We start from the raw sequence: 15,358 nt of genomic DNA on the forward strand, positions 1-15,358 counted from the left end.
CCAAGCATTGAATATGCAAGAATGGGCTGCCATGTGGCCCAGAAGTTAATTGACAGCATGCCAGGGCGGATTGCAGAGGTCTTGAAAAAGAAGTGTCAACACTGCAAATATTGACTCTTTGCATCAACTTCATGTAATTGTCAATAAAAGCCTTTGACACTTATGAAATACTTGTAATTATACTTCAGTATTCCATCAGTAGTGCTCTAATAACTAAATAAAAAGCCAAATAGAACAAAAACACTCAAGAAATAGAACTGTGAGCGCTGTCATTTGTTGTTGTTGTAGCCCCACAATGTTTCAGAGTGCGGGGGCAGTCCATCATAAAACATTGTTGAATTCAAATGTTCCGCTGACAGGTCCCCGACTATTTGCAATTTGTTTCTCGTTCAGAAACGGGCACAGGCCTGTTCCAGACGCAGCATAAATTACTGCTAAAGATGAAAACATTCTGCCAACACAGTAAATAGACCGGTAGCTTACGTCAAATATTTGACAGTATGAGTAGGTTACAGTATTGCTGTGTCGATAGGAGCGCGACATCATTGCCTATTTCACCTTAGAGTCTATACCAAGGCAGGAAATCCAAAAACCCAATCATCTATTGATTAACTTTTGAACAACAATTAGTCTTTTGCATTACGTGGTCTATTGACAATAGTTCCAAATAATCCTGCAAATAAATGGCATTATTGTCATCATAAAAGGGGAATGAAGCGTTTTTTTAATGCTCAGTCAAGCGTCCACAGTTTTCAGACGAGGCTGATTTATAATGGGCAACATGCGTATGCTTGTAATACTGTGTACAGTATGTCATACGCCAAGTTGATCAAAATCAATATTATTTCAGAAATGGGCAGGGTTATAAATACGGCCCCAGGGCTTTTTGGTGCCGCTAGGGTTGCTACGCAGCAGCCGACCAGCAGAGCTTATGATTTCACACTCCAGACCAGACACTGGGGGCCTGATTCTGTACGGCTTTAGACAGAAACAGTGTTAGCATTAACCTCTTAGCTGGAGGTCGGATGAAACTAAATCTCATTTATCCTACCGAACCATAAAGCACTAACCAATGCCACACCAGTACCTTGGTTGTACCAGGGGAGGTACCACGGGCAGGGCACTTTAACCGTGGTGTTGGGGACACCCTCCGGCCAGCAGGCGTACATGTCAAACATACGGCCACAGAACAAGCCTGGGGGGAGAAGAGAAGATATAAGTAATCCGTAAGTAAGTAAGTAAGCAGACAGACCCTGAATCCTTAATTTTTTGTCTGAACCTAAACAGGATAGAGACTGATTAGTTAAGGGGTGATGAAGCCATTATAATTGTGAAGCCAACTGCATATTTCTACTGTCTACTCTAGACGATAACGTTTTAGATGTTATTTGATCTGATTTATAAACCCGTAATGGGGTTTGTCTGATTAGGACAGGCGTCTGTTTTTGAGTCTTACCTGGGGGTGTGGGGTCCGTGCTCATTTTCAGCAGGCACTCGTTCCTGTATCTGTTCCATTCCTCCACCGTGTGCTTCACCGTCTTCGTTGACACAAGCTGCCGGTCATAAATCACAAGATTGAGGGTCAGAGGTCAACCCCAGTGGGTTCTTCTGGGTAAGCCCTACAATACCTCACTGGGTTTAAAAACCTGACTGGCTATAAAGCACTAATGCCTTGGCTTACTGTAGTGTTGTAACTTAAGTTCTCCATAAAAGCTGACATATACATTCACTAAACCAGCTGCATTGATTGAGGATGCAAAGCACATCACACGGACACTACTGTTAAGATCAGCTTCCCAGCACTCTGATTGTGTTCTATAAAGCACACAGACCATTATTATCTGCAGTGATTCAGAACGGTGAATCATCTTCACATGACTTACATTTCATAACGGCTCCTGAGGACAATCAAACAAACTAACCACGGAAGGGTCTAATGACACGACACACTTCTACGGATGGGATTGAAGGTGCAAAGTAATGTTATAAGTACAATCACTACTGCCGTAATGAGCAGAAACAAATTTAAATGTGCCTACCACAGTTCTGCACAGGACAGACAGGATGAGGAGGAGGATGGCAGGGGTCTTCATCACTTAGAGGAGTGCCAGGGCGGAGGGCCACTCATCATCTCAGGGCTGCTGGGTGTTTTTGACCCAGGGGGGCCAGAACCAGGCATTGCCTCAGACCTCCACCCCATAGCCCACACCCTGCAAAACAACACACACAATCAGTTAGACCTACTGTGTACAGTACAGAACAATCACACAATATGGGTTTGGGTTACAATTCTTATCATGTAGTACGCTAAAACAAGCTTGTGGGTCCACAATGGGAATAGGATTTGGCATATGATTTGTGGAAAGGAAGTCAAAACGTAATGGCACGGGATCAATGATGCCGGCCCAATAATTGTGGCAGATGAGAATTTCTAATTTCGTCAAGTGATGTAGCCACTTAGTTCAAATGTTAATGAGCCCAATCAACATATAATCATTCATGAATCCATGAAGGCCAATGAGGCCATGTAGCTGATTAGAGCATGTGTGGTTTCGGCTCACTATTTCCCAAGGACACTGTGACAACAAGACACCCATTTTGTTGCTACTGTAGTGTAGGCTCATTTGAGCATGTCCACACCCAAGTCTCCCAAAGACATCTCAATGAATTCTAACCAGAGTGCTATCTAACAATCTGATGGGGGGGGGCCAGTCGTTCTTGGAAACATCTACATAAAGAAGCTCAGAGCCATATACTGTATTTAGAGAGTTCGGACATTGAGGTTTCTGCATTATGATGCATTTACATGTCACAACAACATAATTATGGCAGCCATGTTAGCTCCCCATTAATATTACATGGGGAAAATTGAAACAAGAAACAGATCATCAACGAGGGGCTACTGCCTTGGTAACCAAACAAACACACTTGCTAGTTTAGCTAACCAAACCATCAGTCCTAGCTTGCTATTAAGAACATTGAATTCAACAATGCCAATAACGTTTTCAATTCTTCTTCTGCTTTCAAAAGCAGCTCAAACTGGTAAGAATGAACTATAGCCTTTGAATTCTACCATGCAAATACACTGTTATGGGGAAATAATGCACAATTTAGAATGCCCTTCAAGCCAATCAGAAATGAGTGTCCAACAATGCCATGGTAAAATGCTATGTAACTGAATGTCTAGAATTAGAACAATTAAAAAAATTATAAAAGTTGGCCTAACTCTAAATATAGCTCTGAAGAAGCTGCATGCCTGTATCTAGAGACAAAGTGTTTTGTTCAGTCATGTATGACCGGGTTGTGGTCAATTATTAAATGTTTTTTTTTTGTGGGGTGTGCTAAACAGTGTGGAAAACTGTGTGAATTATCTTAAAAAATACAAACACGGCCTCCAGAGAGGTGCTGAGGTCTAAGGCACTGCATCACAGCACTAGCTGAGCAACTAGAGATCCTGGTTCGAGTCCAGGCTCTGTTGCTGCCGGCCCGGGAGATCCACGGGAGACCCATGGGGCTGTGGACAATTGGCCCAGCGTCGTCCGGGTAAGGGGAGGGTTTGGTCTGTAGGGATGTTCTTGTCCCATCGCACACTAGCGACTCCTGTGGCGGGCCGGGTGTAATGCACGCTGACACGGTCGTCACGTGGACGCCGTTTCCTCCGACACTGTGTTTCCTTCCGGCGGCTGGTTAAGCGGGCATTGTGTCAAGAAGCAGTGCGGCTTGGCTGGGTTGTGTTTTTGGAGGACGCACGGCTATCGACCTTCACTTCTCCCGAGTACGTACAGGAGTTGCAGCGAATAGGCAAGACTGTAACTACCAATTGCAAACTACGAAAGTAGGGAAACATTTATTTTTTAAAATAAAAGAATACAAACACTGAACATAAAATATTGTTCCCATTGTGCCTGCTATGTTACTTAAAGAGCTGGAACACATTGGTCTACACAGCAACTCCCTCAATGTACATACTGTACTGTGCTAACCTCATTGTTGGGGATCAAACATTTTATACAAAGAGTTTGTGCTTTTGTTTACAAAGAGTTCATGCTTCATGCACACAGAGGATCCTTTTTCAGACCGAGAATTCTTCCTGCACAAGGAATTGGGAAATTGTACGCATCACATCAGTCACATTGACAAGACTTATTTTTCCTCTGAATTCTATTTTTCTTGTGCTGTATTACATCTCTCGTGATTTGAAAAACGTTCTACATCTACAAAAATAATCCCAACTGTGTACATTCATCGAACATGACATGTTTGAGTTTTAGGGCATAAAAGAGTTGAGGGGGAGTTGCACAGTATCCTGCCTTCGTCTAGCTTGTTTTTCTTTTCAGGGGCCAATTCCCAGCAGGTGTCTCTATTATTTTCCTCGGTACAAAAGAAAACCCAGTAAGTCTGCAGACAAACACTGTAGCATACACACAAGATCAAGAGTAGCTACTCAAAACACAGATTGTGATCCAAAGTACACCGTCTGTACTTTATTCCTTCGCAAACTATGAGCAGCCATTTCAAAAAGAAAAGAAAATAACTATTAAGGTTCAAAGCTGAAGATGTCTCTGGTTTAATTTATTCAGTAACTCTTAAACAAGCAGACGAACTGTGAGGGTTTTCTTGACCCAAGAAGGGTTTGGACTAAAACCAAGAACCGACAGGCTATTATTACCATGTCATCTCATCATGATAAACACATCTTCGTTTAAGTCAACATGTCAGTCAAGCTACTGAACCCTAATTACAGCCCTTACACGTACTATGGCCGTGCAAAACAGAAAAGGAAGTTCCATGTTATCCAACAGACAATATGAGGAAATGATTTGCACATCGGCTGGGTGAGAACCTGCTCATTATGTGGTGGGTCATATCTGCACAGTAATGAATCCTAATGAAAACCGGCCTCGTTAGCGTGGCCCTGGGCCTCGGGCAATTCCAGTGCACCACTGTGAAGAAAATAATACGTTTTTTACGAGAGTTTACGTTCTGCCAGAATATTCAGGGTTGAATTCTCATTATTGGAATTCGTCTCACAAAACATCCAGGGGATCCTACCGTTAGAACTGCTGGGGTTCAGGCAAACAATTACAGACTTATCTGAAAAAGAGGTATTCTCTGTAGGGTCTCAGTGGAATGTACAGCTACAGTATGCACATAGACTGTATCTATACAAAGAGCGCTCTTGGCATGAGATGGGAGTGAGGATGATGATAACCTGCCTCATTGCCAGTCATACCTAGCAGGAAACCACTCAAACTCGAACCTCTGACGCCAGAATGTAGACGGGGTAAGAGGCAGCATCATGAGACAACCTGGGCTAACATAACAGGTTTGGCCAAAGTTTGTGAGACGTGAGGAATAAGGAGAAAGGCAACATAGCACGGATGACTTATGTCAGGAAAGAAATTACTTTTCAAAACCAAGCTACAGTACAGGCACTCTTCATCAAGGTACCACGTCATTTTCAAAAAGTGATATAATCTAGAGTATTGTATATAATCAATGGTATGTTCATCATGCCTCCTTTCATGAGGGGTGATAAAGGTAGCAATGTTTTGACGTTTGTGTGTAGGTTAAGTAGGTTTAATCCATCCCTGTACTGTGTCGGCAGTGACAAGCTTGGCCCAGTAAAGGAACACATGCGCACTCTTCAATCCACCAGATGAAATGATGTGAGAAATGTCCTCCGTCTAGGCTTCCTTCAAAACATTGGCTCAGGTTTTAACTGACGATACGCTTTGAAGGAGAAATCGGATTCTATTCATGTGTCTTTGGCAAACCTCTGTCACCCTGTAATGATAAAATGCTTCGAGGACACTGCATTTTAAGCCCAAATGACAATGACTATGAAAAACAGAATATCGCTTCGGGACAGAATGGCACTTCGTCTGGAATCAAATAGGCAAAAATATAAGCAGATGAAGAAGATGTTGAAGAAAGATGTAAAATGGGACTGTCAAGAAGTGGGGTAATGTTCACCAATGACAGCTTGGAGTTGGCTGATATAGTGTCTATAGTGCACAGATCTAGACGGTTATTTATTTATTGTATTTCAGGTCTACTTACCATGTCAATGACTTCATGTATCAATGCCAACCTGGTGATATAGAGTAGAGTCACAGTCTTTTGAGAATGAAAACAAGAGAGAACTGCAAGTAATTCACCAACCAAACACAAGGTTTAAGGATATCTCGCCAGTTGTGTTATCTAAACTGCGCCCCAGTTTTTCAGGTTGTGTTTTTCCTATTTCCCAAGCTTCTACAACACAGTTAATCTTGTGTGGAAGCTGGCATCTCTCACCAATCACAAACAGTTATAGGAAGCACATGAGCCAGGGGTTCTGGTTGCATGTAACTTGCAGTAGAGGGACTGTCTCTGACCAGTGCTGTCACAGTTTTTCTGTCATCAAGGGCAGACATGCTTTTAAAACAGGGTGGATGATGTGTGACCCTCTCCACCCTGGTCAAGCGGGAAACTGTTTCGGCAGAGAGTGTAAGAGGATCAGAGCTAGGCTACTGGATCTCCTTAACACCCGGGCTATTTCAGGTCAGTCCAGTGGCCCTCGGTGACCCCTCCAACTCATCATCTGTGACTAAGGTAATAACACTAAGGCCTGGAAGTGCGGCAGCTTCAAACAGGGGAAAGATTAGAACTGGGGATTTGAGTTTGTGTGCATAATTAGGGCAATGGACAGGTGCGACCTGACCCGGCCAGTTTTAGACAGATAGACGCCGTCTATACGGCAAGCTGGGGCAAGTCAGCTGCCCCCTGCTCACTTTATAGTGCTGTAGACTAGTGGCAAAGTTAGTATGTAAATCTTGGTGGGGCAAACTTTTTATTTATTTTTAGATGCATGCCAGCAAAGCCACTACACAACACAACACTAAACAATACATTTGTTGCATTATAACTGTGACAAACGGTGCTGACAAACTGTTAGGGCCTACATAATGCTGCCCCAACAGCAGAGCTTTCTTTTCAGCACCATGGAGTGAATCCTTATCACCGCTACACCTGGCTATCAGCTGAGCCTTGTCTGGCAACAAAACAGTTCATTCAGTCTCATTTACTGCCTTTTTAGAAAACATAGCTGATATGGCTGACTTGCTTAACAAATGTGGTTTCTACTGACTGTTGAGCTGTTTAAGCTATGGCATAAGGGAACAATGAGTGGATAAGAGGCAGTCCAACTAGAGAACATTACCAACCCCTATGCTCTGCATTTACTGCTGGCTGCCCCACCACCACAGAAAGCACTGAGCTGGGCTGAAACACCTGCATTATGGAGCTGCCTTACTCAAGAAAGCATAAAAGAGAACATGTTTGTATGCGGCTTTATTAACTCTATGATTATTATTTTTTTACATTGTTTGCAAACTGATATGTGACATGTATTAATGCCAAAATAAGATGCAAAACAGCCACCAAAAAACTAATATACATATATATATACTGTGAGGACAGACACTGGGAGACGAGAAGCATGTACAGGGAGTGAACATTTAATAAACAACGTACATGAAACAGAACAGGGGAAACAAAACGACATTAATGCTGACACAGGTATGAAACTGAGGAATAGACAGATATAGGGGAGGCAATCAAAAACGTGAAGGAGTCCAGGTGAGTCCAAAGAAGCGTTGATGCGCGAAACGATGGTGACAGGTGTGCACAATGAGCGCCAGAGAGGGGGAGCGGGAGCAGGCATGACATATACAGTACCAGTCAAAAGCTTGGACACCATTCAAGGGTTTTTCTTCATTTTTTACATTGTAGAATAATATTGAAGACATCACAACTTTGAAATAACACATATGGAATCATATAGTAACCAAAAAAGTGTTAAAGAAATCAAAATATATTTTATATTTGAGATTATTCAAAGTAGCCACCCTTTGCTTTGATGACAGCTTTGCACACTCTTGGTATTCTCGCATACAGCTTCATGAGGTGGTCACCTGGAATGCATTTCAATTAACATGTGTGCCTTGTTAAAAGTTAATTGGTGGAATTAATTTCCTTCTTAATGTGTTTGAGCCAATCAGTTGTGTTGTGACAAGATAGAGGTGGTATATAGAAGATAGCCCCTAGGTCAGTCAATGCGGAAAATTTCAAGAACTTTCTTCAAGTACAGTCGCAAAAATCATGAAGCGCTATGATGAAACTGGCTCTCATGAGGACCGACACAGGAAAGGAAGACCCAGAGTTACCTCTGCTGCTGAAGATAAGTTCATTCGAGTTACCAGCCTCAGAAATTGCAGTACAAATAAATGCTTTCAAGAGTTCAAATAACAGACACATCTCAACATCAACTGTTCAGAGAAGACTGCGTGAATCAGGCCTTCATGGTTGAATTGCTGCAAAGAAATCACTATTAAAGGTGACTTGCTAGGGCCAAGAAACACAAGCAATGGACATTAGACTGGTGGAAATCTGTCCTTTGGTCTGATGAGTCCAAATTTGAGACGCAGAGTAGGTGAACGGATGATCTCCGCATGTGTGGTTCCCACCATGAAGCATGGTGTGGGGGTGCTTTACTGGTGACGCTGTCTGTGATTTATTTAGAATTCAAGACACACTTAACCAGATTGGCTACCACAGCATTCTGCAGCAATACGCCATCCCATCTGGTTTGCTCTTAGTGGGACTATCCCTTGTTATTCAACAGGACAATGACCCAAAACATACCTCCAGGCTGTGTATGGGCTATTTGACCAAGGAGGATGATGGAGTGCTGCATCAGATGACCTGGCCTCCACAATCACACGACCACATCCGAAATGAGATGGTTTGGGATGAGTTGAACCGCAGAGTGAGCAGAGTGAAGGAAAAGCAGCAAACAAGTGCTTAACATATGTGGGAACTCCTTCAAGACGTTTGGAAAAACATTCCTCGAGAAGCTGGTTGAGAGAATAACCAAGAGTTTGCAACGCTATCATCAAGGCAAAGGGTGGCTACCCCCCCCCCCCCCCCCCCCCCGAATGACGGGATCGGGGTCGCCACTGCTGTAGACACAGTCAGCGGGGAGAAAATAAACGTTCTCCATGCATTAGCACTGTAGCACACAGGCAGCATATTTCAAAAATGAAATGTGTGGTGCATGGATGGCGTAAGCTACAGAGATGAGAATAATGAATGCCTTTTAAAATCCAGACATTCAAACTCAGAAGCTGGGGTCAGATTCAGCACTAAAGCTAACAAGGGAAGAGGAGAGGAATTGTTGCTGAATTCCTGCTGTTGTTGTGTCTCTGAGGCAGATCAGAGCTCTGATGAGCTGAGGAAAGTTACAGGAAGCTGTGGACCCGTTGGCCCTTCTCCTTGTGTGACTTCCATCTTCAGTCATGTTGTTGTGTGGAGGAGGGGAGGGAGGAATGGGGGGATCCACATAGTAACCACTGTGATTTTTACTCCAGAGAGAGAGCTGTAATTTCCACATGTTTACGCACACATACCGGTATACTATATGGCAAAGTACACAGAAATGGGCAAAGACATGCACAGGCACGCAAGCCAGCATACCCACGTAAGCACACACCCACACATGCACACAATAATGATAAAACACAGTGTCTGACATCCATAAAAAAAGTTTGGGGGCACTTTTGAGGCATTGTGCTATTACTGGTATTTCCAGCATTGTCCACTGGTGTTGCTGCTAGAGGGAAATCCTAGGAAATGTTCTGTAATGGTTAAGGTGTTGGCTTGACAGTTACTGGACATCGGTTCGAGTCCCGGTCGGTGCTACCCCCCTGAATTCGATCCAATGGACTTCCATGGTTGGTTTCATTGACTCTCCTTTTTAACTGTGGGCGGCAGGTAGCCTAGTGGTTGGAGCATTGGACTAATAACTGAAAGTTTGCAAGATCGAATCCCTGAGCTGACAATGTAAAAATCTGTTCTTCTGCCCCTGAACAAGGTAATTAACCCACTGTTCCTAGGCTGTCATTGAAAATAAGAACTTGTTCTTAACTGACTTGTGTAGTTAAATAAAGAACAATAATATATATTTTTTCAACTGATCTATTTTTTAGATACAACTTCTGAGTGATGGATAGGATCAGCTTGAGCAAATTGAGAAGTAGAATCACTGATCTACAAATAGTATTCCCTGACAAATAATCGGTTGTGTGGGATTAAGGTTTGTAGAGCTATGCCTCCCCTGGCTTAGACAATCCCCCCCTACCGAACATGCTGTACACGCACAACCAGCAACACTAGTGGACAATGCTGGAATTACCGGTAAAAGCATCGTGCCTCAAAACTCCTGGCCCTATTTATGAGATCATTATTGTGTCTGTGTATACATAATAGATTGAGGCTACTTTACATGATTCTCCTGATAAATCATAACGACCCAATGCCAAAGAGCGCTGTGTGGTTAAATTACAATTTCGACTACACAGGATGGCAAGACATCAGAGCTTGTAGGCTAAAAAAAAGAACTGGGCTGTGACATACAGATTCCTCTCTGTCTGCTTTCATAAAACTCGTCTCCACACAAAGTTCACCAGGGCTGATAACATTCCAAGAGAATGTATACAAAGATGGCTAAAGATGCAACTCTCCTTACATCTCACGTATGTCCTGTGCACACCCAAACAGTAGGCTTCTAAGCACCCACGCACACAGTGTAGACGCACACGCGCATAGGCGGCGATGTGGGCACACATACAAAAGCACACGCACACATGGGTATGGGTCACAGGATGTTAGTGGCACCTTAATAGGGGAGGACGGGCTTGTGGTAACGGCTGGAAATGAATGAGTGGAATCAAATACATTAAACAGGTGGTTACCATGTTTACCGTGTGTTTGATGCCATTTCATTTGCCCCGTTCCAGACATTATTATGAGCCGTCCAGCCCTCAGCAGCCTCCACTGGGGATAAGTCAGAACTTCCTCCAGTTGAACAGTAGCAAGACTGAGGCTATGCTTATTGGGAAACCCAAGCAGGTCACCAGTGCTGGAAACATCTGCCCTACAATCAGCGGCCAGGCCATCCACTTGTCCTCTGTCATCTTCCAGCTTAGGAATCAAGTTTGATCCTTCTCTATCCTTCTCTGCGTTAATTGACAAACACATTTAGCATCTACTGGCCTACAAGCCACTGATGCAGACCTTTGGAACATCTACATTTTAAAAAGTCTAATAAATCCATATAATATAACCTACACCTTCACAATAAACCATGATTTATTTTAGACAGGTTTAAATACTCCATTTCCGAAGAACAGAATAGCATACCCTGATCTGGCTATGCCACATGGCTGTGGGCTACACTAGTTAATTTAGCTGGCAAGATTTGCTTACAATTTCTTGGCATTATTTATTTTAAAGTTTGAAGAATACAATTGAACAAAGCTGAATAAAATAGAAAGGATATTTTCTCCAAACGATTTGAGGGAAGTGCGCACATGCGGCTATTCTTTGTTGAGTGGTTAACAAAGAAATGGGTACTCCTATATGCTTAATTTAGAGTTATTAATGTAACTTCAGTTGTTCTACAAACGTTGGATTATATGTTTTCATTTTTAATACTTTGTAACGCTGCATGATGCGACTCTAACGATGACTTGAAAATAGGCTCTTGAAAGGCATGATCTCTGCTTTGGTTCTTGAGCAGGCTGTACACACTTCATCAGTCTCTCATTCGCAATTTGACAATCACTTGATAATCCCTCGAATTTCACAGCGGCATCCCCTTTGTGTGGCTGTTGTGCCCTTGGCCCGGAAAGCTGCGTTGTGCCCTTCTCCCTGAGTGCTGCACGGTACGAAGCACCTGTCACTCAAATGACTATCCATCACGTGATCAGTTCTTTCTCCCAGGCTACAAGTAAAGACAGATACATTGGGTACGCAACTACGCATTTCTTCAACCAATTCCAAGGTGCGTATTGAAGATATTGGAAGAACTGTCCACATTTACTCTTCGTCAGCCAACAAGATGAATAGGCCTAACGAACAGGAAAAGCACTAGCCTATGTCAATCTACTATCCCCAGACGTATAAAAGTTGACCTATTCTATTCTGTGTGAAAAATAAATATTCCAAACATAGTCTGGGAGAGTTGTGGGATGCGATCCCAAATTAATACAAGCACTAGCATAAAAAAAAGGTTTTACGCAATGTGGCTGACACAACAGATCAATACATTTAGCTTTCAATGTTGATAAAGTATTAGGCTATTTCTTCACATTATAAGGGCAGCAATGTGCACATGGCAGTAGGCTATAAGCGCAAATCTTCCATTAGCGGGAAAACACCATTATCAAAAGTGACCGCAAATGCGATTATGCATGTAATGCTTTTATTATAAAGGATGTAGCGGTATTGTTAGAGAGGGGTAGGTATTAACCCTACCGAAAGGAAAAGAGTAGGATAGAGAGAGTACCACTACCAGACCCACACACATCAGCAGAAGAGACTGCCTAGAGTGTAGCCTTTTTACCAGATCCCACATCACAGCACAGGGGTAACCCAACCAATAATACCTCATACAATAAGAATGGCAGAGAAATTTAACGGCAACTTCATAGAAACAATTTTACAAGAAAGAACCCAGTCATCAACATTAGAGGATTTGCAATAATCTGTATTACCTCCCAGTGGAGGAGTGCAGAGGGTATGAATGGGGGTGTTCATAGACAAAACAAAGGCCTTAAAATGTCCAAAATCTTCTTGGCCACATGTCAATAGTATCACCCCACATCAATACAGTTCAAATAGCAATAAACCATAAACTTGCAAGCAACCTCCCTTTTAACTACAATGTAAACCCAAACACTTTTGGCAATAATAGTCCAGCGACACTGAACATCAAAGCGAAGCACATTGAAAAAAATAGAAGCTGCAGTGTAAAGCACTGGAACGATAGAGGGAAGCTAGAAAGAGAGAGTGGTCTTAGCTGTTGACTTCAGGCTTGTAGTTGCACTGTCTGTCCGTCTGATGGTTTCTTTGTTTGTATGTCAAAGTTTCGTAACAATGTTGCTACTAGTTGGACTAGTAACCGGAAGGTTGCAAGTTCAAATCCCCGAGCTGACAAGGTACAAAATCTGTCGTTCTGCCCCTGAACAGGCAGTTAACCCACTGTTCCTAGGCCGTCATTGAAAATAAGAATTTGTTCTTAACTGACTTGCCTAGTTAAATAAAGGTAAAAAAAATCATAATAATAATAAAAAATCCATCCCATCAATAACTGGTGCGTTCCCAAAAGATAACAACCCCAATCTAGAGAGGCAATACCGATGATAGAGTTAAAACACTTCACAAACTCAGCACGCTGAAAATAGAGAAGACTTCTGCAGCATTGCACACCCCAATCAAACTGCCGCGCCAACTGAGAGCTACTTCCCAGAGAGCTGAAAGAGCCATCTTTATTTCCTCCTTTCTGACTGCTGATGCGCTCTTAAAGTGGCAGCGCACGGTGAAGGCTCCATGCAGGAATTCGCCACAAGTTGCATTATTTAAAAAAAACTGGTACCCCTTTTTCGTGATATCCAATTGGTAGTTACAGCCTTGGCCCATCGCTGAAGCTCCCCTACGGACTCAGGAGAGGCAAAGGTCGAGAGCCATGCATCCCCCGAAAAAAACACGGCCGCACTGCTCGCTTAATCCGGAAGCCAGCCGCACCAATGTGTGGAGGCTACACCGTCCAGCTGGTGATCGAGGTCAGCTTGCAGGCACCCGGCCCGCCACAAGGAGTCACTAGAGTGCCATGGGACAAGGAAAACCCCTTTCCTAACCCGGACGACACTGGGCCAATTGTGCACCGCCTCATGAGTCTCCCGGTTTCGGCCGGCTGTAACACAGCCTGGGATCAAACCCGGGTCTGTAGTGATGCCTCAAGCACTGCGATGCAGTGCCTTAGACTGCTGTGCCACTCGGGAGGCTAAAGGTGCATTTTCATGGTCAAAATTATCTTTCCCAAACTTGAAACACACGCCACAAGTTTATGTATGCCAGTTAGGCTCTATATTCCTTGTAAAGCAGATTAATGTGCTTAATTTTAAGAAGTTATTTGACCACTTTAGCTGTGGTTCAAACCTTATCAAAGCCTATAGGCCTATGGGCTGGGCTAGGCTACATGAGGTGTGTGACTATGATTCGAAAAAGTCGCAAAAAAAAGACATTGTTTCTTGCCTTATGCTGGGCATCAAGTGATAATATATCATTCACCAGTGATAGGCTAATATTTTTCCCCATCAAACTATTCTTGATTTAATCTTGTCTTTACATATACTAAATTATGTATGTGTGACAAGGCTCGGTTAATTTTCATACCAGCTAGGTAGGCTATACTCCTGTTTTAAAGAGAAGCAATATGCTCAATATTAGGAAAGTTGAGAAATAAATATAGTAGGCCTAGCCTATAGAAAGCTGATGGGAGCCTCCTCTTTTTAATAGAGCCCATCACTCTGTTTTCTCCCGCAATTGCATGGCCTATAGAAATGTTGCGCAACATGAACTCATGGGCTCTTATGAAGTGTTTGATTAGATGTTCAATTTGCATTGATGTCAGAGTGATTAGAGGGACAATAGAGTACTGAGTACCAGGTAATTAAAACGTTTGGTCGGCTACTAATGACCGCCATGACCATCAGAGCTTGGAGAAGCCTAATTACAGTGACTAAACGGTAAACGTGGAATTTGACTGTATTCATGACTCGTGACCACCGGTGTGGTGGTAATATGGTCACCGAAACAGCCCTAGTCAGACCACATCATCCCAATCCTGGCCCAACTCCACTGGCTACCGGTCAACTACAGGATCAACTATAAAATCCTCATGCTTGTATTTAAAGCCTTGATGGGTTGAGCCCCACCTAAATCAACGACCTCATCTCAATCAGTGAGCCACCTCGCACTCTCCACTCCAGCCTCCCCTTAAGGCTTCAAGTCCCCAAGACACATCTTCGAAGTATGGGGGACCGAGCCTTCTGCTCCCGTGCCTATGTATTTTTGATAGTCCTTGTCCCAATCCAAAATGTATTTAGCACCTAGCCCACTATCGCTATTTAACTTGCCTTGATTCTAAATGTTGTTTTATTATATAATTGTAAAAAAATATCCTCAGTAGAGCTTAAGATAACTCTGTAATTAAAAGCGCTATACAAATTAAATGTATTAATGTTATGCACGCACGCACACACAAATACACACACGCACACACACAATAATGCTAAAACAAACAATAGCTATGTCTGAGATCTCATAACAGATAGGTTACGTTACGGTCTTTCCCTGATAAATCATGAGGCAACAAAATTGCCAAATAAAAGAGGAGGCGTCATTAAATTCCCCAGTTTATTTTTCTCTGTCTTGAATGCTTGATGATAGGCACATTTTCCCCATTTCCTCATAA

The 15,358-nt window shown here is 42.9% G+C and overlaps 1 protein-coding gene across 2 annotated transcripts in view; it reads right to left on the bottom strand.

The window, feature by feature from the left end:
- gipr (gastric inhibitory polypeptide receptor) overlaps window positions 1-15,358 on the bottom strand; it is a 33,408-nt gene that overhangs the window by 10,494 nt on the left and 7,556 nt on the right. For both annotated transcript variants that reach the window (XM_020507713.2, XM_031796231.1), the window contains exons 2-4: window positions 2,040-2,210; window positions 1,457-1,553; window positions 1,088-1,195 (exon numbers count right to left, since the gene is read on the bottom strand). In XM_020507713.2, the coding sequence (XP_020363302.1) occupies window positions 1,088-1,195; window positions 1,457-1,553; window positions 2,040-2,093 (259 nt within the window). In that variant the 5' untranslated portion in view covers window positions 2,094-2,210. The remainder of the gene's footprint in view (window positions 1-1,087; window positions 1,196-1,456; window positions 1,554-2,039; window positions 2,211-15,358) is intronic.

Source organism: Oncorhynchus kisutch, linkage group LG18 (genome assembly GCF_002021735.2).
Source record: "Oncorhynchus kisutch isolate 150728-3 linkage group LG18, Okis_V2, whole genome shotgun sequence".
NCBI lineage: Eukaryota > Metazoa > Chordata > Actinopteri > Salmoniformes > Salmonidae > Oncorhynchus > Oncorhynchus kisutch.